Source organism: Fusarium vanettenii (assembly GCF_000151355.1).
Source record: "Fusarium vanettenii 77-13-4 chromosome 12 genomic scaffold NECHAsca_56_chr12_3_0, whole genome shotgun sequence".
Classification (NCBI taxonomy): domain Eukaryota; kingdom Fungi; phylum Ascomycota; class Sordariomycetes; order Hypocreales; family Nectriaceae; genus Fusarium; species Fusarium vanettenii.
In genome coordinates this window covers 118,165-143,475 of record NW_003315833.1, presented here as the reverse complement: position 1 = coordinate 143,475, position 25,311 = coordinate 118,165, and the positions used below count along the sequence as shown (strand labels likewise).

General features: G+C 50.6%; 11 protein-coding genes across 11 annotated transcripts; 7 read left to right on the top strand and 4 right to left on the bottom strand.

The window, feature by feature from the left end:
* Nucleotides 1-222: 222 nt before the first annotated feature.
* Nucleotides 223-1,221, bottom strand: NECHADRAFT_53351 (uncharacterized protein; the record flags this gene model as incomplete). The annotated part of the gene is made up of 1 exon (XM_003040834.1): nucleotides 223-1,221. One exon carries the CDS (start codon nucleotides 1,219-1,221, stop codon nucleotides 223-225), a length of 999 nt encoding a protein of 332 aa, XP_003040880.1.
* A 1,018-nt stretch (nucleotides 1,222-2,239) lies between these two features.
* On the bottom strand, nucleotides 2,240-3,166 carry NECHADRAFT_53266 (uncharacterized protein; the record flags this gene model as incomplete). Its single annotated transcript, XM_003040833.1, has 3 exons — nucleotides 2,240-2,381; nucleotides 2,440-2,808; nucleotides 2,862-3,166. The coding sequence occupies 3 exons, from the start codon at nucleotides 3,164-3,166 to the stop codon at nucleotides 2,240-2,242; spliced, it is 816 nt and encodes a 271-aa protein (XP_003040879.1).
* Nucleotides 3,167-3,805: 639 nt separating this feature from the next.
* Nucleotides 3,806-5,973, bottom strand: NECHADRAFT_97598 (uncharacterized protein; the record flags this gene model as incomplete). Its single annotated transcript, XM_003040832.1, has 5 exons — nucleotides 3,806-4,285; nucleotides 4,337-4,742; nucleotides 4,790-5,224; nucleotides 5,276-5,711; nucleotides 5,745-5,973. 5 exons carry the CDS (start codon nucleotides 5,971-5,973, stop codon nucleotides 3,806-3,808), a joined length of 1,986 nt encoding a protein of 661 aa, XP_003040878.1.
* Nucleotides 5,974-7,157: 1,184 nt separating this feature from the next.
* NECHADRAFT_53347 (uncharacterized protein) lies at nucleotides 7,158-8,963 on the top strand (the record flags this gene model as incomplete). The annotated part of the gene is made up of 2 exons (XM_003040881.1): nucleotides 7,158-7,349; nucleotides 7,431-8,963. Coding segments are annotated over 2 exons (1,725 nt in total), but the record flags the coding sequence as incomplete, so codon positions are not given.
* Nucleotides 8,964-9,493: 530 nt separating this feature from the next.
* NECHADRAFT_72912 (uncharacterized protein) lies at nucleotides 9,494-10,887 on the top strand. The gene is made up of 3 exons (XM_003040880.1): nucleotides 9,494-9,676; nucleotides 9,728-10,395; nucleotides 10,457-10,887. Exons 1-3 carry the CDS (start codon nucleotides 9,640-9,642, stop codon nucleotides 10,793-10,795), a joined length of 1,044 nt encoding a protein of 347 aa, XP_003040926.1. The 5' UTR covers nucleotides 9,494-9,639; the 3' UTR covers nucleotides 10,796-10,887.
* A 972-nt stretch (nucleotides 10,888-11,859) lies between these two features.
* NECHADRAFT_87344 (uncharacterized protein) lies at nucleotides 11,860-13,601 on the top strand (the record flags this gene model as incomplete). Its single annotated transcript, XM_003040879.1, has 5 exons — nucleotides 11,860-11,974; nucleotides 12,040-12,107; nucleotides 12,156-12,406; nucleotides 12,457-12,656; nucleotides 12,757-13,601. The coding sequence occupies 5 exons, from the start codon at nucleotides 11,860-11,862 to the stop codon at nucleotides 13,599-13,601; spliced, it is 1,479 nt and encodes a 492-aa protein (XP_003040925.1).
* Nucleotides 13,602-14,058: 457 nt separating this feature from the next.
* On the bottom strand, nucleotides 14,059-15,074 carry NECHADRAFT_64633 (uncharacterized protein). The gene is made up of 3 exons (XM_003040831.1): nucleotides 15,005-15,074; nucleotides 14,254-14,957; nucleotides 14,059-14,197 (listed from the first exon to the last, which is right to left on the bottom strand). The coding sequence occupies exons 1-3, from the start codon at nucleotides 15,017-15,019 to the stop codon at nucleotides 14,146-14,148; spliced, it is 771 nt and encodes a 256-aa protein (XP_003040877.1). The 5' UTR covers nucleotides 15,020-15,074; the 3' UTR covers nucleotides 14,059-14,145.
* A 511-nt stretch (nucleotides 15,075-15,585) lies between these two features.
* NECHADRAFT_53217 (carbohydrate esterase family 4) lies at nucleotides 15,586-16,881 on the top strand (the record flags this gene model as incomplete). The annotated part of the gene is made up of 7 exons (XM_003040878.1): nucleotides 15,586-15,611; nucleotides 15,679-15,758; nucleotides 15,814-15,962; nucleotides 16,010-16,419; nucleotides 16,478-16,533; nucleotides 16,596-16,723; nucleotides 16,771-16,881. 7 exons carry the CDS (start codon nucleotides 15,586-15,588, stop codon nucleotides 16,879-16,881), a joined length of 960 nt encoding a protein of 319 aa, XP_003040924.1.
* A 1,111-nt stretch (nucleotides 16,882-17,992) lies between these two features.
* On the top strand, nucleotides 17,993-20,001 carry NECHADRAFT_87341 (uncharacterized protein; the record flags this gene model as incomplete). The annotated part of the gene is made up of 3 exons (XM_003040877.1): nucleotides 17,993-18,108; nucleotides 18,160-19,646; nucleotides 19,706-20,001. The coding sequence occupies 3 exons, from the start codon at nucleotides 17,993-17,995 to the stop codon at nucleotides 19,999-20,001; spliced, it is 1,899 nt and encodes a 632-aa protein (XP_003040923.1).
* A 1,058-nt stretch (nucleotides 20,002-21,059) lies between these two features.
* Nucleotides 21,060-22,887, top strand: NECHADRAFT_53231 (uncharacterized protein; the record flags this gene model as incomplete). Its single annotated transcript, XM_003040876.1, has 4 exons — nucleotides 21,060-21,268; nucleotides 21,328-21,834; nucleotides 21,890-22,602; nucleotides 22,655-22,887. 4 exons carry the CDS (start codon nucleotides 21,060-21,062, stop codon nucleotides 22,885-22,887), a joined length of 1,662 nt encoding a protein of 553 aa, XP_003040922.1.
* An 828-nt stretch (nucleotides 22,888-23,715) lies between these two features.
* Nucleotides 23,716-25,126, top strand: NECHADRAFT_53219 (uncharacterized protein; the record flags this gene model as incomplete). Its single annotated transcript, XM_003040875.1, has 4 exons — nucleotides 23,716-23,823; nucleotides 23,891-24,359; nucleotides 24,408-24,681; nucleotides 24,736-25,126. 4 exons carry the CDS (start codon nucleotides 23,716-23,718, stop codon nucleotides 25,124-25,126), a joined length of 1,242 nt encoding a protein of 413 aa, XP_003040921.1.
* Nucleotides 25,127-25,311: the final 185 nt, after the last annotated feature.

The window sequence follows — 25,311 nt, the reverse complement described above, 5'->3', positions numbered from 1 at the left end:
AACTGGCAGGCAAGGATTGAAAAGCCTACAAGTCGCCCTTAGCTCCAAGAAGCTTGGCCAACATTGGCGTTGCGTCTCGTTATTTTATGCACCCACTCTGCTCGGAGGGATTACCAGGCGTCACAACCAACAATGTGAAGATTTTGAAGTGTAAAAAAAACTAAAAAAGAAGTCAAATTATTGCTTCCTCGCTATCCATCTGGAAAATGCTCCAACTAGGTTCTAATTTGTTACACCGTTACTGTGCCCATTGGTGCTTCCATTCGTCGCATTGGGTTGCAGCGACGCCTCAATGCTCACCAAATCCGCAATTTGTGCCTCAATCACCTTCTTGGCAGAGTCTGAAGGCTCAATGTATGGTCGTCTAGGCTTCAGCTTCTCCTGAGCTCCCTTGATACCAGCCGCCTTCGCTGTGTTGAGAGAAGCCGCGTACTTGACAGACGCAATGCCAGCCTTGCAGGGCTGTTCAGCGAGCGCAGCCCTCTTGTGCAACTCCATAGCTTCCTGATACTTGCCTTCCTGATACAGGTTATAGATGTGCACAATGATTCTCGGAAATACATTGGCGAAGCCGGCAATGGTGCCCATGGAGCCAGCAGCAAGGCCTCCAATGAGGAAATCTGACTGTCCTCCATATGTAGCGAATCGATCAGCCGGAAGTTCAGCAGCGAGTCGTGTGATCTTGGCAACAGCTCCGCATGTTAGCTTTACGCCAACAATGTTGCTATGCTTCTTCGCCAGAGCGGAAATTGTTGCTGAGTCGAGGTCGATACCATTGCACACTGCAGGAAAATTGTAGATGACGATAGGGAGCTGACTCTCCTTGGCAACGTCGTCAAAGAAGTTGTTGATAACTTCTGGTGTCGTTTGCTTGCCAAAGTATGCTGGAGGTAGAAGCAACACGTAGTTGGCACCAGCATCAGCCGCATCCGAGATGAACTCCAAAACTTGCTTTGTTGAGTGGCCCCCCACGCCGGCCATGATGGGGTAAGAGGGTCCGCATGCTTGCCGAGCCGTCTCTAGGAGAGTCTTGCGTTCTTCACGGGTGAGAAGAAACGTCTCTGCGTTGGTTCCGAGAACGACGAGTCCCGCAAGGCCAGTCTTTGACAAGTAGGAGTAGTACTTGGCCTGTGACTCAGTATCAAGCGTGTCGGTGTTATGATCGAAGAAGGTGATGGCGGGAGCCCAGACTCCGCTTGGGGGAACTTTGGGGAACGACATGATGGCTGATTTAGGTGCTAGGGAGCGTGACTATTGCAGAGCAGAAGGTACGCTAAGCTCTAGGAGAAGACAAGATACTTAAAGCCTTTCCGGCAGGGGTCATTAGGTATCCGAGTAGCCGTTGGGTGCTCCGCTTCTTACAACCGGGCTGTACTAGGCCCAGTCCTACATCCGATTGTTCAACTTCAATCTCCGTCACATGCTTCACGTTTAGCCCGAGACTTGTTCCCTCATAAGCCGAACTCTCCATCCAATGCCGATATGTCGTTCTTTGAACTCTGACGCATCAGAAAATGACCTTCTACGCGACCCTTCAATTCGAGCTCTCAGGCCATTCCTCACAGAAAATTCCAGACTCGGCAAAGAGTGGCTGGAAGGCGACATTTCCGACGGGTATGTCATACCTCTTTTCCGAAGGATGAACTGCGGAGTGCCGATCCCCCGCAAAGCCCGGATAGACGATGCAACACCAAGCCGTGTCTGCGTGACATTGCATGAGTCATGAGCAGTTTAGAAAGGCCAAGTATCACGTATGGGCCGATCATGTCGGAGTGTTGCCGAGACACCAAGATTAGCTCGATCGTAACATATCTAGATTCGGCTGATGAGCGCGGGAAGCTTGTCCGGGGAATATCCTAGAGGTAAGGTTCTCAAAGAGGACCAGAAATGTTAATTCTTTTACTCTATTGAACATAGAGTCCAAGAGAATGAGCCCGAAAGTTGCTTGTTTTCTCATAGAGGCAATCTCACGGACAAGGTGTCGGGGGCACAATTGCAAACAGTAAGGTTTCTGGCAACATATTCACATCAAACACAATGCTATACAGAGCCCCAAACTTCTATGCAAAGTGATAAAGCGTCAATGGTATTGTTGATAAGCGAACATATGGCAACCGGTTTTGAGACCTGCACTGTGAGCATTGGAACAAGATAAGTGATCGAACTGGCCCATCGATTCTATTTAATAGTACCTATCTATAGTCCTAATCGCAGCATAGAATTCCACCCAAAATAGCTATCAAGACTTCTTATGCATAATTGTAGCAGCAGCTTGATGGTTGGGGAAGATTAGTGTATCAGCAATGACCACGTTCTCTCTCCTTCCAGCAGCAAACACAACTGCTTCAGCAATATCATCAGGTGTCAATGGCTCACAACCCCTGGGATACGATTAGTCCATGTTACGGAAGAGTCAATAAGTAGGCAGAGGGGACTCACGCGTAGACGGCGTCGGCCTTGGACTTGTCTCCGTAGAACCTGACAACAGAGAACTCTGTCTCGACTTGGCCGGGATCAATTCCGATCACACGGACTCGCTTGGAAATGAGCTCTTTCCGCAAGCTATCGGTAAATGATCGGACAGCTGCTTTTGTTGCGCAGTAGATGCCCCCTCCAACATATGGCTCACGACCAGCGATCGAGCCAATGTTGATGATGTCGCCAGCTCCCTCACCGTTGTTGCGCTTCAACATGCTGGGGAGAATGGCTTGTGTCATGTTGATCAGGCCCGTCACGTTGGTTGCGAACATGACGTCCATATCCTCTTCTGCAATCTCGGGTGCCTTAGCTACCCCCCTGACAAGGCCTCTGTTGATGCTTCATTAGCGTGTCTCCTTGCAGTTTCTCATACAGATACTCACGCATTGTTGACTACAACATCCACTTCCTTGAACTCGGCAGGCAGTTTGTCCACGAATCCTCGCACCTCATCTGGCTTGCTAACGTCAAGTTGAACTGGCAGGACCTTGACACCATCTCCCACTTCCTTAGCAATGTCGGCAGCAATACTCTTGAGACTATCAACTCGACGGGCGGCCAAGATGAGCTTTAGGCTATTCGGACTAGTGCGTGCAAACTCAAAGGCTGTAGAACGCCCGATGCCTGACGAGGCACCAGTGATGAGAATGGTCTTGCCTTGGAGGCGCTTGGCAGCTGCTGATGCCATAATGGGGACCTGTAGGATTGGATAGGTGGTGTAGGGGAGGGGACTAGTCAATTGAGGAGGGAAAAGAATCCGATAGTGCCCACATACAATTGGCAAGACTGCAAACGGTGACAACTGACAAGAGAGGATAGGTTAATGTACCTCTGAAATAGTCTACGTAGTAAACAGCATTAACTACGACTCGTGGCAGGTTCCGTCCAACGTTCGCTGTTCCGCGCCGTGGCTACGGATTTGCATCCAGGGGTACATATCCGTCACGTCTTTTCCGACGGATGGTGGCGCAACTCGTGAGGGGAAACACCGGAGAAAGAGAGCTGGTCCGACCTCTTGGACAGTGCGAACTCTAAGCGGCGGATTCGATTTTGAGAGAAGCACTGAGCCGACGGATGCCTGCTCAATCAGGGGTTGGTCGTCACATACGCTCATTGTACGGCATTCGGTTTCGGTCTTGGCATGTGTTGATAGCCGTGATCTTTGATCTTGTGGCCAATATCCTCTTTGGAGGCTCCTTGATAGCCACAGAATGGTGACACTATCTCCGTTCCGTAAACATCGGCTTATGAGGGGGCATTCATTTCGTCTTTATCCTGGTATCATTGATGGGTTGGTATCGAACTGCTCTCCGTTCTCTAGCCTAATTTAGATCCTGAATGTTTCGTCGTTGAGGAAAACATCAAGGTTGCCCAACCCCGAAGAAACCATGGAAGCGAACTGATTCCATCCAGAAAAGTCAGTGAGTGTAGACCCCTGAAGAGCGCTAAAGTCCATAGCACCCTGTCCTATTAAGTCTGTGTAGGTGGTTTCGTTGCTTGGACTGCCGTCCATTGTGAGTCCCACGTCTTGGAAGCCAATATCCTGTAGTTGGGTATTGATCCCTTCGAGTTCGTTTGTTGACGGGTTCATGCGGTTGATGTGGCGCAAGGCTTCGGTGCGCAGTTCCTCAAGCACGAGGCAATAGCGTTCGAACAATGAGCCCTTCTCAGCAATGGCAGACATGTGAGACTGGCATCGGGTGGCGGCTGCAAAGTGGCTGCTATACTCTTCAAACGGAGATGCCCATTTCTGGATGACGTAGATGTAGAGCACCATGGCCGCGGTAAAGGCAAAATATGCCGTGATCTATAACCAGTTAGCCATACGCTCAGTCGTTAGTCACCAAGTAAGACGAACCCAGAATGCACGGAACATTTGACGGCTGTGGGTGATCTCATCAATCGTGTCCACTGTCTCCATGGCTGCCTTTAGGCACTGCTTCACACTCTCCTCATGTTGAGGACTCTCGTTAGACGACCTCACTCCCTGCTGTGACACCCGTGTAAAGTTGTTGAGCACTGACTGCCGATGGGTGAGGATAATGGCATGGTAGAAGGTCAAGTTTAGAACATTCCTCTGCCGTTGAAAGATTGGAACCAAGAGGGATGAACTGAAAAAGTCGGCGTCAAGAAATCGGGACAGCTCGGCTCGCCATTCGTCCAAGTCTTTGGAGATGCGTTCTGTTTCTTCCGCTCGACGACTGGTTGATACCGGCTTGATGGAATACAGGCTGCGGAGTATCTTGCTAATGATACGAGCAAGTCTGCTAAGTTAGCTAAGAGCATTCAAGGAGGCTTTTGGTCATCTTACTTCATGTGCGCAAGAGGAGCTAGCATAATAGAGTACCCCCTGTTGAGCGCGGACGCGCTGATGTGGTCTCTTGTTATCTCGTGATCCTCAACACATGCTGGGAGTTCCGTGTCAATGTCATCGTCGTGGAAGGATCGCGGTCTACCTAAAGACATGCTGAGATACGTGTCCAAGGTGTATGCACACCAAAAGGTTCGACGGCGACTTTCGACTTCAACTTGACTGAGCCCGCTTGCTGCGCCGGGACGTTTGTTCCTATTCAGACCAATGGCAAGAGCTAAACTGGTTACTGTACCGAATTGGCTCCAACAATGGTTGACTCGAGACTGGGTTAGGAGGTAGTAGCATTGCAGTAGGCGGGCCTGGACGCTGGTGAGACGTATTGAGCCACTTTCTTTTGAGAGCTGGTGCTCAGCTGCAAGATAATAGCGAGAACTACCATCAATGATGTTAGCAATGTGCCTTTATGCCGCATGGAACACTCACCTCAGATCTGATGGACCAGGCCTGTCATCCTCGGGCATGTACACCCTAGCGTGGGCAAACACCATGAATAGTAGTCCAATCTTGGCTGGAGCATTGTTCACATCACGCATAGTGCCCAGGGTATCATAAAATTCGACGAACCATTCCTGAATTGTAGGACGATGTAGGAAGCGGTGTGTCGGCATGGCAAAGTCAAAGTATCGATCTATCAAGTGTTGGGCGTCGTCTCTTGGAAGCATCATGCAAAAGGACGGATCAAAATCAGGGGGATGGAGAGGAGCATCGCCAAATGTGAAGATGCTTCCTGGTAAAGAGAACGAGATGGCTTGATGGAGGCGCTTCTGAACCCTCAGCAGAAATGAAACTCCAGAGGCGGGACCGATATAATGCCCCTGTAGATCCTCCTGGGACGGCTCTGGAGAATGCTGCAGAGATGCTACCGGGGGTGCTTCTTCTGAAGGCATGAGACTGTTCGATGCCAAGTTGTAGCTCTGCAAGCCTGTAGGAGCATCTGCACCCTCTGTACTAGGTGTTACTGGGGCCTGTTGTGCCGAGACTGATGGACTCTCGCCGGAGTCCAAGTGAGGCGAGGCCGGTATAGTGATGGTCCCATGGTCGACGTCCGGTGCTGGGGGAATGATGGGCACTCGGCCTCTTGCATAGGCAGAGTCAAATGTGCAACGGGCCTTTGCCCGCATGCAAAACTCGCACGGCTGAATGCCATTGCACTTAATTTTCCGCCTAGACGAGATGCCAGTGATTAGCTCTCTAGTCAGTAAGAGAATGGTTCAGGTGGATTCACTTTTTGCAACGGTCGCAAGCCCGCGTTACTCTCACCCTCTCGCTGTTCCTTTTCCGTCTCCTCAAGACGCGCGTGGTCTCGCCAGCAGGGGCAGGTAGTAGTTGACGCTCTGAAGACATTTGGCACTGACCTTGACCAACCGAAATAAAGAAGACGTCACCTCAAGGTAAGGCATCCACGGAAAAAGTCCAGATAAGGAAGGGACTCAGACAAGTAGAGATGGCGAACTGTGGGAGATGTTGACGGAAAAGCACCTTGGGTGGGGGAAATAAAGCCGAGGTTGGTGTTGTTCCCGTCGGGGTGTTGTTTTCCGTCCCACTCGCCTAAAGTGACGGTTGCTGACTGTACACATTGAGTTCTCACGCAAGCCTCACTCAGGCTATTACAGTATTTCGTAATCGAAACGCAGAATAGCATTACTAGTTGCGACTAGCCTTTGACCAAGAGCACTCAGTGAGAGGACAAGTTGAGAGATAGCTAGCGAGAAGGCAATAGCAATAATAATAGGTTATAGAATTGCATGTTCGTCATGATGTCATCTCTGCTGCTGCCTGGTGCCCGCTGACAAGATACCCCTCACTGCAATTGTCGCTCGTCACAGTGAAGCTTGACAAGCCCAGTTTCTACAATGGAGGTCCCAGGAGATTCCAGCCAGAGACATTCCAACTCAGATTCTAGCTCAAGGCTCTTAAGTAACGACCGAGACTATTCAAGGGATGCAGAGTTTCTGACAAGCGACGAGAAGCATGCGATCAAATTCTGGGTACTCAATGCTCCAGATCCACCTCCCTGTTTTCAAGATGTCAAGGAAAAGTTCGACGACATATTTAATAACCACAAAAACCCAGACGCGGGTCCTATTAAAAGCTTTCTAAATGCCATCCTCAACACTAGATTGCAGAACGGGCCTGCAGTGAGCGCTCAGTCGCACCTTTTACTCTCTTCAAGACCAAGACTAAATCCTCTCATCTCTAGGACCCCGGAAGCCCATTCAAACTTCCAGGCTATGGTCTTCCTTTGACTCGTAACACGGGCATTTTGGGCCCGCATGCACCATACTTGCATGGCGTCTATGGCGGCTGGTACGCACCAACGCTCACAAACCGCGAGGTTTGCATGCTCAAGTTCGTCGAGGACACAACCAACGAGCCAGAATGGTGGCTCAAAGTCCGCGACCCTGAAGCTGTCCTCCACTGGAAGAGGCAAGTGCTTGAACTGCCTTGGGCTGGGTACCGGCCTCACGCCGACTTTACAGAGACAATGGCAGATGCTGTAAGTAACGGCCCAGATCGCCCACTGTTTCAGTCTCTCCCCTTAACTTCTTTCCTATAGTATCTTGTAGAACTGGCCAAGAAAGCAAACCTCTTTGAGGAGACGGGCATGGTTCCTGTCATGGACTACACAGCCTACGTGATAAAGTCAGACACTCTCCTCACACAAACCCTGAAGGACGAACTCAAGGCTGCCGTTGAACCATTGGAGAACTTGCAAAGGCTTCAGAAAGACTGGCAGCCAGACACCGATGGAAAGATTCTCAACGTGGTGGACCCATCCATCTGGCCGTTGGTATATGGGACGTCCAAAATCTTGCCCGACCAACATGTACCACTTGAAGGCTGCATCGACTACTGTGGCATGGGAGAGGTCATTCCTCAGCCGCCTAAACCAATGCTGGACAGCCGTAGGGCGATGCTGCTCCCGTTGAGGATGAAAGCCTTTGGAACACGGTTTCAGTGGCTTCCTTGCAATATCGATCTGACAGGCGAGAAGCCTCGCATTGTCAGCTACATCAATAATCTACATCCTGTACGAGATGCACCACTCTATTCAATCATAGAGAGGCTCATCGAAAAGTCCCTTCCGGCATGGGATATCGTCTTCCGCTCAACCGACGAGGCCTTCCAGGTTTCCCGGTTTCAGCCCATCAAAGCCATCAAATATCGTTGCAGTGTCCCAGAAGTGTGCAGAAATACCTGCGAGCCGAACAACAGACCGGGTGGACCACAGGACGACGATTCTGATTACATAAAGGAAAGCCATAGGCTGGATCAAGAATGGTGGGAGGCAACACACACAGTTTTGCTTCCAGAACCCAGCCTTGATGTAGACCATTTAGTCAAACTACAGGCTAGCCATATCCGCGACAAGAGCTTTTTCAAGAGAGGCGTCCAGATACCTAGTCCAGGAGCGATGGTGGGAAGGGACGTATCTCAAATCCAAGTCATCGTCAAGATGGCTAATATCCATCTAACTCCCGAGAGACCAACTTACGAAGGGAGTCCATGGCAGATGGAAGGTCAAGCTATTGAGAGGATCTGTGCCACAGCTTTGTTCTGCTACGATTGTGATAACATTGCAGATACTCCTATTACCTTTCGCACCCAGGGAAATAGGGAGAAACTAGGTACCAAGTTGCACTACATCTATGACGACTGGCTTAGCATCGAGAGGATCTTCGCCATGGAAATCCGTGGGACTAGGTTGCAGGAGATTGGCAGCGTACTAACTAGAGAGGGACGAGCTATCTTCTATCCCAATGTCTACCAGAATCGTCAGGGCCCCTTTGAGCTGACTGACAAGACTCGCCCAGGCCACTGCAAGATGCTGACTTTGTTTCTTGTCGACCCGATGAACCCCATCATTTCAACAGCCAACATCCCTCCACAACAGCGAGACTGGTGGTTGGAAAAGGTCGCAGATTTACCGTTGATCAGAAATCTGCCACCTGAACTTTGGCATCAGATCAATGAGAATATCGACTTTCCAATCGACGAAGAGACTGCCAGAAAGACCCGCGAGGAGTTGACATCTGAAAGGTCAGCCATCAACAAGGAGATAAACGAGAAATGGAGGACCTTAGATTGGGACTTTCCCCCCCAGTATTGAGGCAGTGCCGATTCTTGTTAATATCACCGCGGGTGATTCTTAGGGCCAGAGGACTTGGTTGCCTCAGCTCTCTCAGCTGATGATCAGGGCCATTAAGCCATGTTTCCAAGTTCTTGATGGTGCCAATCTCAGGGGTCCGTCCCCTAAAACTACCGACTGAGAGAGATGGGGAGGAAAAGAGAGGTGGGAAGTTGGCGATAGGAACTTGCAACCATGTTCGACTTGTTTCCCTAACCCCCTTTCCCGGCTCCGAGTCCCTCCCACGTTCTCGACAACAACTACTCTTTCAGGCGTAATTCACTAGCCAATCGCAGCTCGTGGCGATGGGTGAAGCCCCAAGGATGGGGGTCTCCCACTTTCCCCGCATCTTTGATAACGTCGCCATTTCGGTTGTCGGCGGTTCTTAGTTAGAGGGTCAACTCGGGCTCTCGGCCTTGGGGTGACAAAGCCCGAAAAGTGTGTCGGAGAGCTCCGGAGGGGATTCAGGATAATCTTGGTGTATTTTCATGATCATCTTGAATTGCTTCAAAGTTATTTATTAACCCCGGTGTTGCAAAGTCTTTGGCTTATTCGGACACCAAAGCATCCACAGTCAAAGCTTCAATAACAACTTTGCTTCTGCATACGCATTAAAAAGACAATATTCCTTGTCAATTCGCCTGCAACATTCTCCACAATGGCTCAGCTCGAGATCCCCATCATTGACTTCTCTGGTAGGTTACGGGTTCCCCTATAGAGTTGTCAACCATTTCTAATTGGCCCAGGCTTCTACTCAGAAGATCCCACCCGCAAGCAGGCTGTTGTGGACCAAGTCCGCCAGAGCTGCCTCTACAATGGCTTCTTCCAGATCACTGGCCACTCCGTGCCGCTGCAGCAGCAAAAGCAAGCTCTTGCTTGCGCCAAGAAGTTCTTCTCCCTCTCACAAGCTGAGAAGGATGAGGTATCCAAGGACAAGACGACCTGGAACCGAGGGTACGAGATGTTGCGGTCGCAGATCCTCGAGGAGGGAACCCAGCCTGAACTGAAGGAGGGGTTCTACATTGGCGATGACATTCCCAAGACTCACCCCTACTTTGTCAACAAGAAGCTCAACAGTGGTCCCAACCAATGGCCTGAGGCTCTGGGTGACGACTTGACCGATTTCAAGAACCACAGCATGGAGTACTACCACTCTACTCTGAAGCTGGCGTCCGATCTGATGAGGGTACTTGCCCTGTCTCTTGATCTCGAAGAGACTTACTTCTCTCGCTTCTTGGATGGCGCTGTTGCCACCATGAGGCTGCTTCACTACCCATCACAGCCAGCCGATGCTGATGAGAAGTTGACTCGAGGAATTGGTGCTCACACCGACTTTGGTGCCATCACTATGCTTCTTCAAGACAAGGTTGATGGTCTGCAAGTCTGGGACCAGAAGAACAATGTCTGGATTGATGTAAGTCCTGATGATACACTCAAATCTTGCAAGCTTGAACAGCCAGCTAACCACAATCCAGGTTCCCCCCACCGAGGGAGCTCTTGTTGTCAACCTGGGTAACTTGATGGCTCGATGGACCAACGAGAAGTACAAGAGCAATGTCCACAGGGTCATCAACAAGTCTGGCAATGAGAGATACTCGATCCCCGTTTTTGTCTCGGGCAACCCCGACTACGTTGTTGACTGCATTCCCACATGCAAGGCGGCTCAGGACCCTGCCAAGTTTGAACCCGCCACTGTTGAACAGGTTGTATCAGCGTCCTACGCCGAGTCCTATGGTAGGGCTCAACTCTACAAGCAGGGTCTTCAGAAGACCATTGATAGCCAGGTGAAGCCTGCCGGGGTCGCGGCTGCGTAAAAGGGAGTGATCGGGCTCTGGTTCACCAAGATGCAGCTGAATGTAACATAAAACTACAACATTACTACTTCGCACCTCAGTGCCCTGTTGGTAATTCTGCCCCATAAGTGTCGTCTTACCTCAAAAAAGGACCGTACTACACATGGAGCATCGTGTGATATGCAACCTCTCAAGGAGTGAAACGCGGGCTGCAGATCAATCTCTCTTTAGATCAGGATCCCCCTGTCGAATGAAAGGCTACACAGTAATAGCACAGCACGACTTTACTTGCTGGTGCCCCGTCGAGCTTAGCTTTCTCGTTCATGTCCCACATCGTGAGCGAGTGAAAGACACCATCTGCTTGAGATCCACGAAGCCACGATCAGCTCGTTATTGGCTCACGGTTGACGGCCACAGCACCCCGTAATGTTTCAATTTTAACCCTCTTTAGTGCTCTTCTCAGAATAACCATTGAGGGGACAATGCCCCGGATTGTGGAGGTCCCGACGACCCATGGACCCGACGGAGGAACGGGGCACCAGGAGGACACTGGGCCTGACAACCGCACTACATCCCAACCGCATGCACTAGATTTTCCGATAAAAATGACATGTTTTGAGATTACCAAAGATAATACTGAGATGCCAATGTTTGTCTTGATCCTTTCCTCCACTATGTTCAGACTGCCTTCAATGCTGCTCTTTGGCCCCCATTCTTGATAACAATGGCCCAATGGCCAAGCGAAGGAATGCCAAGTAATTACCCACTCCTGAGGTGCGATGGACGCCTGGGTATAGATCTCCGTCTCCCAACAAGCGCCTGTCGCTTACATTCAGCTAATCTTGACTTGATTCCTTCGAGATACTGTATCAGCTTTGGCCTTCAACCAGAGCAAGCCACACTGCTAGCTTAAGATACGATCGCCCATTCTTGGGAGGGGTTATCATGTACACTATCTACACTTACGAGTTGCCTGTGAACTGTGATTTGTATATTTCTTGGTCTCTGTCTCGTTGACTCAAATGCGTGAATGCCTTCCTGCACAGCAATTTCGTCCATCCATCAATCTCAACTCTTGACTCAAAATGCATAACGTAGTTCACGAAACGAAGGACCCCCAGCCCTTCACTGATGGCGCTCAGAAAGATCAGGAGGCTGGCTCAACCTTGGTCGTTGATGCCGCTGCTGAACGGGCCTATGGTAAGAAAAAAACACTCGACTCCCCATGATCACCCCTAATCATGTCACTTACTCATTTTCCACAGTCAAGAGAATGGACATGTACCTGCTACCTTTCTTGAGCATCATGTATTTCTTCAATGCTGTCGACCGGGTAAGTCAAGGTCTTTGGGGCGGCAGCATGATGTACTAATTCATCCAGAGCAACCTTGGAAACGCTGAGACAGATGGAATGAGCAAGGACTTGGGATTCGTCGGAGAGCAATTTTCTCTTCTGATTCTGCTTTTTTATGTTCCTAATGGCCTCTGCGATCTTCCTCTTAATCTTCTCACCAAGAGATTCTCTGGCAGAGTAATGCTTCCCGCTCTCATGGTCGGCTGGGGCTCCATGGCGCTGCTTCAAGCTGCCGTCAAGAACTTTGGAGGCATGTTGGCCATCCGTCTACTGCTCGGGTAAGCAAATAAACATTTCTACCCCGGTATATATACTAACAGTTTGCCAGTGCTTTTGAGGCAGGGTTTTTCGCTGGTGCCGTCTTCTACTTGACACTTTTCTACACCCGCGGCGAGCTCGGCTTCCGCATTGCCTTGTTCTTTGGAAGTGCCCTCCTTGCTAGTGCCTTTTCTGGTCTCATCTCATTTGGTGTCTTTCAAATCCACCACCCCCAGGTCACTGGGTGGATGTGGCTGTTTCTCATTGAAGGTGAGCTGCACGCAGGTTTCATTACTACTCCCCCACCTCTTTAGAACGGATCGACTTGTTACATGCCTCTTGTCCATGTTGCTGACCCCTGGATGAACAGGTGCAATGACTGTCATCTTTGGAGTCATCGCTTTCTGGTGGCTACCAGCGAGCCCTCAGACCGCTTGGTTCCTGACAGAAGATCAGAGACGAGTTGCCACTCTTCGGTCTCTTCGAGACGGCTCTGGAAAGATCAACGAAGAGTTCAATCTTCGGGAATGCTTCAAGTCATGGAACAGCTGGAAGTTCCTTGTCTGGTGCGTCATTAGCTTGACCTATCCTGTCGCTTTTGCCACCACTGCCAACTTCCTCCCTCTCGTTCTTCGTCGGCTTGGTTACTCAGTCGTTGTCACCAACCTTCTGACTGTGCCACCCAACGTCGCCGGCTTCATCGTTCTTCTAGCTGTGACCTATAGCTCAGACAGGAACAGAGAGAGAACCTTCCACATCATTGGTAGTCTCGTCCTGAGCTTGGCAGGGCTCCTTGTGCTGGCCATCATCGATGCCCAAGCCCATGTCGGCGTTGCTTACTTTGCATGCTTTATGCTGGCTAGCGGAGCCTATATCCCCAGTTGTCTCGTCCACAGTTGGCATAACAACAACAATATGAGTGAGAACTCTCGAGCTGCGACAACTGGGCTTCTTGTTGGCCTTGGAAACATTGGAGGCATCCTCTCCGCCGGAACCTTCAGGACAACCTACGCACCTCGCTATGCTCCTACCCTGATCGCCACGGCTGCTTGTAATGTCACCTGTATCTTTTTTACCCTGGGACTCGGGTTGTGGATGCGAAAGCAGAATAACAAGAAGAACCAGGAGCAGGCCGTTATTCTCAGAGCCGAGGATGTGGATACGAATGAGCTGAGGGATGGCGAAAATGACCCCAAATGGAGGTACTTTGTCTAAGGCTAGGAGAGCCATGGAGATACCCCTGACGAAGGACAAACAACAGCTTCCCTGGAAATAATCCTCTTGTTCCTTACCCCTCCTAGATACAGTAGCAGATGACCAATCGCACTACCCAAGTTACTATATGTAAATGCTTTTCCTATGCTGTCCCTCGATACATATGGTCTTAATCGCCTCTCCATATCTATAGTGGCTGGCTGCTACGCTCTTTGATTTCGTCTCGTGTGTCCTTTGTTTCGTTTGGGGCACCACTGAGATCAGCAACCACTGTGATAGCATCGGGTCATGATGCTATGATGTGTTGATAATGTGTTCTTTACTATAGTCGCAGCCCGGCTCTTGATGGGTTAACTGAGCCCGAAGATCGAGCCAGAAGATCAAGATCAGCAAGGATCTCCCTGTCCTTTACAGAATCAGAGTGAAGCAGACAGAACGCATAGGTGAGTTCAACATCATGTCAATCAATTATAAGCTTGCTAAAGGCTCTAGGGATGCGCACAACGCAATGGGTTATTTGTGAAAGGGGTCTATCCTTCTACCACTACCATTTGGTTACTCCTCCGTCCACCAGAATATCAGTGCCAGTGCAGTATCTATGTGTGAGTTAGTAAATGAAGCAATTGTCGAGATTACGTCTTTGGAGACTTACTTGCTAGCATCGCCAGCCAAAAAGACACAAGCTCCCTTGATATCATCGGGCTCTGCAACCCGATGGTTCATGATCTCATCCTTCCAACCCTCAAGAAGGTCCGGGAACGGCGCTGTCATGGCTGTCCTGACATAACCGGGACTAACCGAGTTGACACGGATTCCGTACTCGTTCAGCTCTGCAGCGATCGGCGCCACCATGGCTCTCACGGCGCCCTTTGTGCCACAGTAGGCTGTTGATCTCTGAGATCTGATAGCCATGTGAGACGCAATGCTCGCCACCAGAACGATGCTTCCATGCTTGGTTCCATTGGCGATCATGGCCTTGGCTGCGAGCTTCGCAGTAAAGTAAACACCCTTGCAGTTAACATTAAAGAGACGTTCAAAGTCTTCTTCCTCTGTGTCAAGGAAGTGGACATTCTTGTTCACGCCGGCACAGGCAACTAGAATGTCCAACTTTCCGTCAAAGTCTTTCGCCACCGAGGCAAACCCCTCCTTCAAGCTCGAAAGAGAGGTAACATCAACGATGTAAGATCGAGTCTTGACCCCATGCTTAGAGGCCAACTCTTCCAACTCGTTGCCAGCTGGGCTGATCACATCGAAGACTGCAACATCTGCCCCGGACTCTGCCAGGCCTTCAGCAAAGGCCATCCCGCAGCCCCTGGCGCCACCAGTGACGATGGCCACGCGGCCACTAAGTGAGAACTATCGCCTGATGTCAGCCGATACTTTGGATGGCATGGATGACTAACCTTGGACATGTTCATGGTGTTGACGGGCTTGATCGAACCGGTTTTAGCGTCTTTAGGACTAACAAGTAACAACAAGGTAAGTGCCAAATGCCAAGGGTGCTGCAGATGGTCGGGATGTTTTGGTACGATTTGTAGTTGCACTCATTCTCATACGATAAAGAGATTATCGTCAAAAGTACCCGCCACTATCTCCATTCATGCTTGTCTTACCGCTGTCGAGTCGTTCAAGGCATGCATATCGCTCGTCCAAGCGTTGGTGGAGTTATCTCCGCCAAGAGTGGGAGAATCACAACAGCCCACTCTCCCACTCTTGAGCCCTGCATGTGAACACAACAGGCATATCTAATCGGAACCCATAGCGGGGTTTGAGAGGAGATAGAGTTTACGAGCTACTCTACCTTGAACCCAGAAGCATATCAGGGGTCCCGAGACAGGCAACCTGATACTTCAAGTCAAGCCAGTGGCATTCAGTTCTCTCCAAGGATATCTACCATCAGCTGATTTTAGACGCTCGGATCTCTTTAGAAACCTTTCAGAACTCTTTATTGCTTACGAATTCATTTGCACTCGCGTCATTCAAGATGGGCAAGAAGAAGGTTATGGTTTGGTGAGTGATACCCCGGTCCAACTCCACTCCTAGGGCGCAACTGTCAACTAACCGACCACCCCAACAGTTATGGTGTGGATATTGATGCTGTTGCTGGATGGCTTGGTTCATATGGTGGCGAAGATAGCACCAGTGACGTGAGCAGAGGTGGGTCAAACTGACTTCGACAGATGCGATCTCAATGACTGACATGATGCTGCAGGCATTTGGGCGGGCACTATTGGAACCCGTCGTCTCTTGAAGCTCTTTGACAAGTACAACATCAAAGCTTCTTGGTTTATCCCTGGTCACACATTAGAGTCCTTCCCTGAGGAGTGCGCTCTCGTTCGGGATGCCGGACACGAGATTGGCGTACGTTTTGTACCGCTCAGGCTATAGAGTAACGCTAACATCCACAGCTTCATGGGTATACACACGAGAATCCTGCAGACATGACTTTTGAGCAGCAGAGAGACGTTCTTGACAAGACGTGGAAGCTGATCACGGACTTCTGTGGAGGTAAGCCACCTCGAGGAAGTGTTGCTCCATGGTGGGAGACTAGTGCCGAAGGAACTGAGTTGCTCCTCAGCTACGGCATCGAGTATGATCATTCTATGCTCCATCACGATTGCCAACCTTATTGGCTGAGGACCGGGGATACCTGGACAAAGATCGACTACACAAAGAACGCAGAGGATTGGATGAAGCCACTGGTCAAGGGAAAGGAAACTGGATTGGTTGAGATTCCTGGATCATGGTATATCGATGATCTCCCTCCAATGATGTTCATCAAGAACTCTGCCAACTCACATGGATGGGTTAATCCTCGGTATGTTTGTGGCTGCCAGACAGGCAGGCCATTACGTGGCACTGGTGCTAATGAGAAGCAGGGACGTCGAGGACATCTGGAGAGACCATTTCGACTACTTCTACAGAGAGTATGGTATGTCTCGTCTTCAAGTTCACCTCAAACGCACCCTCCCCTACTAATATTAATCCACCTAGATGAGTTCATCTTTCCAATGACCATCCATCCCGATGTTTCGGGAAGACCCCACGTCCTCCTGATGCATGAGCGTATTATTGAGCACATCAACAAGCACGAAGGCGTGGAGTGGGTAACTATGGCTGAGGTACGTCCCCCATGCCTCCACTCAGGGTCGATACTAACAAGAACAAGATGGCCGATTACTTCAAGAGTAAGAACGCGGCGCCTCAGGGCGGTCTGATGCCTGCAAGCAAGGAGGAGGCGATGAAGAGATACCATGAGTGGAAGAAGACACAGAGCTAGAGAATAGATAGCAATGCCATTTCTTTGAAGTTAACCATGCTTTCATTCCAACGTTGAAGTTCCCCTCAGTGATCAGCCACATCATGGGGTCATGTCGTCTTTTATAACTATATTCATTGCTGCTTTGGCCGTTGGCTCATTGTAGAGGTGGTGTCATTCACATTCAACTTAGCAACAATACCCCAATGCTATGATACAGTTCCTAAAAGACAAGATTGTTACCGTTCAACTGTCTTGCGTGCTCGTGCTGCTCCTAGAAGCCCACACCTCAATTCCATGCTCAACCGTTCGCGGTTAAATCTCCCTACCCTACACCAGAGCACTTGCTTTGTCGAGCAGGGAATCAATGGATTCGTAGGGACTAAGATACGCTGTTAAAAACAGTCCCAATCTACACGATGGGGTGACCTTAGGTGTTCTTCGAATCTACAACGATTATCTTCATAAGCCACCTCGTAGAGTACTGTCATTCAGCAAACTTCCAAGAGGAAAACGAGAGCAGCTCCATGGTGGACGAAGCTCGGCAACCTTCGTGAACATCACCCGTTGATCAATGGCATCAGAACTCTTCATTCCAATTGGCTGGCATTTGGCACCGACTCAGACTTCTCCACATCTAACCGGAGTCCCCCGGCCTAGCGCGAGTCTAGAGCTTATTGATAAGGCTAGTGGCTCCTTGAGGCGTCATCCTTGACTCGGTTGGAACCCCGGCATTCAAGAGTGGGGGAGACAAGCCGAAGCCCGGCTTGGACAGATTCACGTTGAACCCATGGATGAATGGGGTTGTCAATCATAATCTGTTTCGTGGTTACCCGCACTCTTGAGCTATTACTCCACTGCAAATGGGCTGACCGTGGAACGAGGGCAGTTGTGAGGTTCGTCGTCCTCGGGCTTCACCCCGTCGAGCTTACTGCCGAGCTCCAACAGAAAGGTACATGTACCTGTCGTGATAGCTGCTTTGAGCTTTGTGGACGAATGCTTCCAATTATCAGGAAAAGTTTATACTCTCTCTTTTAATCCAGATACTGACACAAACTTCTGGAAGCCGACTTCAGTACGGCAGCTTTGACATTTTACCTCGTCAACCTTTACACTGGCAACACTTCTCAACATGACGAGTCTCTCGACTACCAACGGCCACACAAATGGAGGCACCCCCGCTTCTGGGGAGCATGGACCCTACGATTTGTGCGTCGTGGGCGCTGGCCCTGCCGGCCTCATGCTGAGGTATGTATCCCGGTCTCCAACCCCTGTTACACTTGGCTGACCCCTGAATAGTGTCATCGCTGCAAAGTTGGGTCTGACAGTCAAGGTGGCTGATGAGAGGCCTGACCAGACCACGGTCGGCAGGGCTGATGGCATCCAACCCAAGACGATTGAGACATTCCAGATGCTACGCATCGGTGATGAACTCATGAAGACTGGAGTTAGAGTACACGACATTTGTCTCTGGCGAGGATCACAGAAGGAGGGTATCCGCCGCACAGGACGAGAGGTTCACTACCCAGCCTCTGTTGTTGATGTTCTGGAGCCATACATCTTGCTGTGCCATCAAGGAATGATGGAGAGCACATTCATTGACGACCTTCGGAAGAGTGGTGTTGAAGTCAGCCGCAGCCACACGTTCACTGGCTTCACATCACAGTCTGAGGATCCATCAAGCTCCCTTCTCATCAACTGCGACCTTCCTAACGAGAAAACGACTATCCAAGCACGATATCTCGTTGGCTCTGATGGTGCGCGTTCGCAGGTTCGCAACTGTATCCCCGACGCCAATGGACAAGGAAGCCCTCACAACTCTGTATGGGGTGTTCTTGATGGCGAGCTTGATACAGACTTCCCAGATATCTGGAGCAAGACGGTTGTGTTCTCTGAAGAGCATGGCTCAGTTTTGATCATTCCACGAGAGCGCAACATGACTCGTCTTTATATCGAGATGAAGTCTTCCATCACTTCCAAGGGCCTTGCTCAGGACTACGTGATGGAGCAAGCAAGACGTGTCATGGCTCCCTATCGAGTTGAATGGGTCTCGGTTGAGTGGTTCGGGAACTACGCGGTCTCTCAACGCGTAGCCTCGAAGTTCCTTGACCCAACAGCTCGGGCCTTTATCGCGGGAGACGCAAGTCATACTCATAGCCCCAAGGCTGCTCAGGGCATGAACACCAGCGTACACGACTCGTGGAACCTGGGATGGAAGCTCAACCTGGCTGCGCGAGGCTTCGCCAAGAATAAAATCCTCCTCCAGAGCTACGAGCAGGAGAGAAAGAAGATTGCCCACGATCTCATCAACTTTGACTTTGAGCATGCCAATGAGATTGCTGGTGGCGATGCAAAGCGCCTAGCAGAGAACTTTCGCAAGAACACCAGGTTCATCTCCGGAATAGGGGTCGAGTATGGCTCAAACGAGCTCAACCAAGGGCTTGAAGAGGCGTATGGTGGTAACGCGAAGCCCGGATGCAACCTCCCACCCGCCAAAGTCACAAGATACATCGATGCCTGTCCCGTCGACATTCAGCTCGACATTCCTATCCTGGGCCAGTTCCGCTTGTACTTTGTTGTTCCTAACATCACGGGAAGTGGTGAGAGAAGCTTCCTTGAAAGCTTCGGTCAAGCTGCATCAGCCCCTTCATCATTCTTGTCTCAGCTTTCCAAGGCAGGTGAAGCATCATACAAGACCAAGCCTCGTGCTAAGCGTGCCGACGATGCCTATCTAAGACCAGAACGGTATACCACCGTCAGCCAACTCTTTACATACGGCCTTATCAGTAAGTAATGTGCTCAAGAAAATGTCATCAGGCTGTTGCTAACCACTTTTCCGCCATAGCATCTAGCAACAAGAACGAGTTTGAGATTGCCGAGCTTCCTGAGACCTTTTCCAAGAGCAAGTGGACAGTGTATCTTGACGATGTGTCATACCTCGATAGGCGAGGAGTCTCATGCACAGAAAAATGGCTAGGGCCTGTTAGCCAAGGTGAAGTGGCTGTCATTGTGGTCAGGCCTGATGGATATGTCGGTACTCTTCGTCGTTTCAAGGGCGCAGGAGGCGAGGACGGGAAGGCTGCAGTACAATGGCTGGATTCGTACTTTCAGGGGTTCCTTCAGGTCCTCCAAAGCCTGTAAACGAGTCACAATGTCTAGATTTGCCACCTCAGTGGAGTGATAAGAATAGATCTGATACCGAGTACAGCACAGCGGCGCGTTCCCCTACCGAGCCAGTTCATGCATGTCCCTAGCTTCACATTCTTTCGATGTCCTCAAGTTCGTCCCGTGGAGTCCCATTCTTGAGATAGCAATGTTGGTCCGGTTGTGATCTGGCCGACTGATATCATCATCCATCTACCTACTTGATCCTAGAACGTGGCGCCATCGCCTTAAAGATTGATCTGGCTCTGACCTCATTTCGGACCATCACGGAGCTCGAGTCATACGGTACTACATCATCGCTCCCATATAGAACCTTAGCTGGCTTTGGCGGTCTGGGCCCAAGTCCTGATATCGGCCAAATGGACCATGCTTCCCGTCAGCTGCGGTCTCATTACTGCATTGGCCGGACTGCATCTAGGCCGCACTCACCGGGGCTCTCGGCAAGTGTCCTACCCCTGCTGCAGCCTATCCGCATCCATGGAATCAGAAATCGTGTTGCTAGCATGCTTCTTGCATGGTAGAAGGTGTCTTCCCCCGCAAAGTGGCGTAGCAGGGCCGGTATCCTAGCCTGGGCTTCCCCGGATTTTGCTGCGCAGATAACCACAGCACCATGCTTTGTTGAAAGTGGGGGTGGGGTGAGATTACTCGTGAAGGCGAATGATATCGAGGCATTCCGATAAGATACAAGGCTAGGAGTAGCCGGACGATAAGATACTGCCTCGAGTTTGTTCCATTCTACCCTTGTCATGCTATCAGTCAGCTCCCAAGGCCCCGGCTGTGATAAACGACACCGCTAGAGGCTGTCCGGGATAGGGGCCCATGGATGTGAACCTTACGTCTTCAGCCAGGGCCAGACTTGCAGCTATACGTAGCTACGGTCCCTTGTTGAGAGAAGATAGCAAGGCCTCAGCACTGATCACAGCCAGACCGAGTCAGTCATATATGAAGGAGTGCCCTGAATCCTTCAAGTTGAGCTGACTACCACCCCTCTCAACCTTCTCTGTCTTACCCATACCTCCTCAGCATTCCTCATCATGTCTGCCATTGCCCCTGCATCCACTCCCAAAGACATCTCGGGGACGAAGCTTGAGCACAGCTCTACCGCCAGCTCCGTCCGCCCGGGCGAGACTCATGCCGTCGAAGACAGCGCCGTCCGTGAGTTCTACGGAAGTGCAGTCAATGAGTCTTACCGTCTCAAGTCAGAGCTCATCGCGGAGCATCTCAGTGCAATTGGCACTGGAAGGTACACTTAATCCTTGGCACACAGATTCTCTTGATGCAAAGCTTACTCATGTTCAACAGGTTCCAATGGTACCTCTTCATCGTCAACGGTTGCGGCTGGATGATCGACAACTTCTGGTCTCAGGGCATCACAGCCATTCGACCCCCAGTCGGCAACGAGTTCACAGACATCAGCCGCCTGAGCTTCAGCTCTGTCGCTTACTACGTTGGCTTGATCATTGGCGCTTTCTTCTGGGGCACGGCAGCTGATGTCATCGGCCGTAAGCCTGCCTTCAACTCGACTATTCTATATGGAGGCATCTTTGCTTGTGCCAGCGCCGGTGCCCAAAACTTCACTGCCTTTTGCGCTCTCTGGGCCGTCGTCGGTACTGCCGCCGGTGGCAATGTCCCTGTCGACAGCATTGTCTTCTTGGAATTCGTCCCTCAGAGCCATCAATGGCTTCTCGTGACACTCTCTGCCTGGTGGAACCTTGGTCAGGTCATTGTTTCTCTTTTGGCCTGGGTTTTCCTTGCCAACTTTGCTTGTGATGATGCCACCAACTGCACGAGACAAGACAACATGGGATGGTAAGTAAACCCAGCTCCTGAGCTCTACTGTGTGCTAATATGGTATCTTGAACAGGCGATATCTCATGATCACTCTGGGCGGCATTGCCATTTTCCTTGGTCTTATCCGTATCTTCATCTTCAAGATCCCCGAGTCTCCTAAATATCTTCTTTCCCGGGGAAGAGACGCAGAGGCTGTCGCTGCGGTCAACCACATTGCCCGATTCAACCGCAAGCCCGAGACTCTGACTCTTGATCTTTTGCAAGAGATTGACAACCGGATCCAAGGCACCTCGAATGCCCCTCAGGTCACGCAGACAATCGACGAAATGGTTGCTGCAGCTGCTACTCCTACCGCACCAGCAAAGCTGTCCTTTATGGAGATCATGAGGGAGAACTTCAAGGACTTTAGCCTGGACAGCTACCGTACTCTCTTTGCTGGGCGCAAGATGGCACAGCACAGCGCCGTCACGTTCCTCATCTGGCTTACGATCGGTGTGGCTTACCCATTGTACTTTGCATTCATTCCATCGTACCTGGAGACAAAGGCCAGTTACTCTGCCAATACCTCATTCAACTACACGTACATGGTCTACTGCATCGTGTCGTCTGTCGGCATTATTGGTCCGATCGCTGCTGGATTCCTTGTTGAGACTCGATTTGGTCGTCGATGGATGATGGCCATCTCTTCCGTTCTTACAGGCGCTTTCCTGTTTGCCTACACCTCTGTTGTTACCCAGGCTGCTGATATCGGCTTCCAATGTGCCACTGCTATTCTGGGAAACTTTGGTAAGTTGTTCCATCACCGCCATCTTATGGCCGTCTCTAACATGCTTGATAGAATACGCCATCATGTTTGCGTTTACTCCCGAGTCCTTTCCGGGACCTGTACGAGGCACTGGAACCGGTATTGCCGCTACATTGCTTCGTCTGGGTGGTCTTGCGGCCTCGTTCGTTTCGACCTATGGCGGTTACACTGTCGTTCCCATCTACGCCAGCGCAGCTCTTTGGATTGCGGTCGGATTCTTCTGCATTGCGCTTCCATATGAGACTCATGGCCATGCTTCCATTTAAGCAAGATCATGATGTTCAAAGAGTGCTTGGACTGCCGGGGTGCTGGGATGAGAGGACTCTTCTGTAGCAACGTATAGTGGAATAAATCTTGGTCCACGGAGATCTTTTAAAATTACCTTGCGATGCATTTTTACCGCTTTAGTCTAAATTTCCCGATGCCACTGCTTTCAGATGCCTGAAACATCATCGACGCAGTCGTCCATCCTTGGCTAGCTTGTAAGACATTTCCTTTCTCACGCCATTGTCAGTGAACCATGGTTCAATAATAGTCTTCAGTGAATCTCTCTAAACCTATCGGCTGTACCTGATCATAGGATAATAATATCTACAAATCAACGCCTCCATGCTTTGTAACACATCACCATTGAGACTTGAGTGAGGTTTGTCCACATCTCCGGATCAGAGCACACAATGCCACCCTAGAGCACTACGTCAAACGCTCCGTTTTTAGCCTAGTTTCAAGTTAGACTCCCTTGCTTATCTCATCTCGTATCCAATACCCCTTCCCCCACTCTTGATTTCTCCTGCAATCTTGACCCGACGCCTCCTCGGCCTCCACTTCCAGGGTCATCGAGAGTGGGAGGAAGGGGCGGGAAGATCCAAGATCAACGGCGGTGAAATCCACTGTTGCTGAGAGTTAGCACAGACAGTGGGATACGTGTAGCGCCGCAAGACAATGTCCTGGGAGCAAAGATGTCTCATCTTCCTCAACAACTAGTATTTCTATCGTTGGCTGAAGCGACTCTTGACAAGCTCTGATAAAAGTGTTACTTCTTTCTCATCTTCCAGGGCATCAATACATCACTAGTTCCTCGATATCTCTTCACAATGCCCGTTGCCATCACCCCCCCTCAGACACATGTCGCCCTCAAGGATAGCGTGCTGTTCGCGCCCCTCAAGTTGGGACATTTGAGCCTGAAACATCGCATCATCCAGGTACGTTCTCATCGTGTTCACCCACCGACCCGTGCCACGGGAGCAGCCACTTACAGGGGTCGTATAGGCCCCCAACACCCGCATGCGATGTGATGCCGAGTCCCCCGGCGTCCACGTCCCTGGTCCCCGAGTCGTCAAGTACTACGGCGATCGTGCCACTGATGGTGGCCTGCAAATCACTGAGGCAACTGACATCTGCCTCAGAGCCAGTGGCTATGGCGGCGTCCCAGGCGTCTTTACCGAGTCGCAGCTCAAGGGATGGCGCAAGGTGACTGACGCCGTCCATGCCAAGGGTGGGTTCATCTTTACCCAGCTTTGGCACACTGGCAGAGCCTCCTCAAGTGGAATGCGAGGCGAGAGGCCGATCTCTTCTGGCGAAATTCCCATGAATGGCAAGTATCTTGATGGCACTGAGTGCAAGGATGATCCCCCACGGGGCATGACAGTGGATGAGATCCACGAGATGACTGCTGAGTGGGCTGCCGCTGCCAAGAGGGCAGTTGATGTTGCCGGCTTTGATGGTGTCGAGATTCACGGTACGTCTACAGAAATCCTGAATTATCCTTTCCTAACACATGGTGCAGGTGCCAATGGTTATCTATTGGAACAGTTCCTGCATGACAACATCAACCAGCGCACTGATGAGTATGGTGGTTCTGTTGAGAACCGGTGCCGCTTTGTCATAGAGGTGTTGACTGCTGTCTGTGACGCTATCGGTGACGAGAAGGTCGGCATTCGTCTATCACCATACAACTACTTCCAGGACACAAGAGATAGCAACCCCAACGAGCATTGGTCCTACCTTTGCAAGCGTATCGCGGATCTGCCTAAGGCCCAGCGACCCGCCTACGTTCATATGTAAGCATCAGATGTATAATGTTCGAGAAACATGTCTAAAACAAAGTTCTATAGGATCGAGCCTCGCTTCGATGAGGTGCTCAACGAGGAGCAGAAGCTTGCTTCACTCGCCAATGGCTCCACGACGGAAGCGGAAGAGAAGAGTAAGCGAGTTAACTCGCTGAACATCTTCAGTGAGATTCTGCAGCCTGCAGGAATTCTGTTCTTGGCTTGCGGAAACTTCAACCGGGATAACGCAGTCCCGAAGCTCAAGGGGAAGGAAGCCGACATTGTGGCTATGGGAAGACACTATATCGCCAACCCTGACTTGGTTGAGCGACTCCGAAACGGATGGCCTCTCAACCCTTATGACCGATCCACCTTTTACGGAGCTGACCCCCCCGAGAAGGGATACAACGACTACCCTTTTTTTCACGAGACCCCCGAGGCTCAGGTCAAGGCATAGTGCTGGGAACTTGTTCATTGACGAAGGAGCAAACGAAACCATAGAGGCATAGAGGCAGTGAATTGACCTCATTATCGAATATCAAGAACTATGCATGCATTTTTCAAGTATCCAAGTAGTAGCAAGTGATTGCACGAGTGTTGGAGTCCCTGGGACGTTATATTGCATTGATATATGGCGACACC

Bases quoted from the DNA above. Each gene is read 5' to 3' on its own strand.
- NECHADRAFT_72912 (XM_003040880.1), top strand. From the start codon at position 9,640: ATGGCTCAGCTCGAGATCCCCATCATTGACTTCTCTG. The intron at 9,677-9,727 runs GTAGGTTACGGG...TAATTGGCCCAG, and splicing joins CCCCATCATTGACTTCTCTG to GCTTCTACTCAGAAGATCCC. The intron at 10,396-10,456 runs GTAAGTCCTGAT...ACCACAATCCAG, and splicing joins AGAACAATGTCTGGATTGAT to GTTCCCCCCACCGAGGGAGC.
- NECHADRAFT_64633 (XM_003040831.1), bottom strand. The intron at 14,198-14,253 runs GTAAGTCTCCAA...ACTCACACATAG, and splicing joins TTGGCTGGCGATGCTAGCAA to ATACTGCACTGGCACTGATA.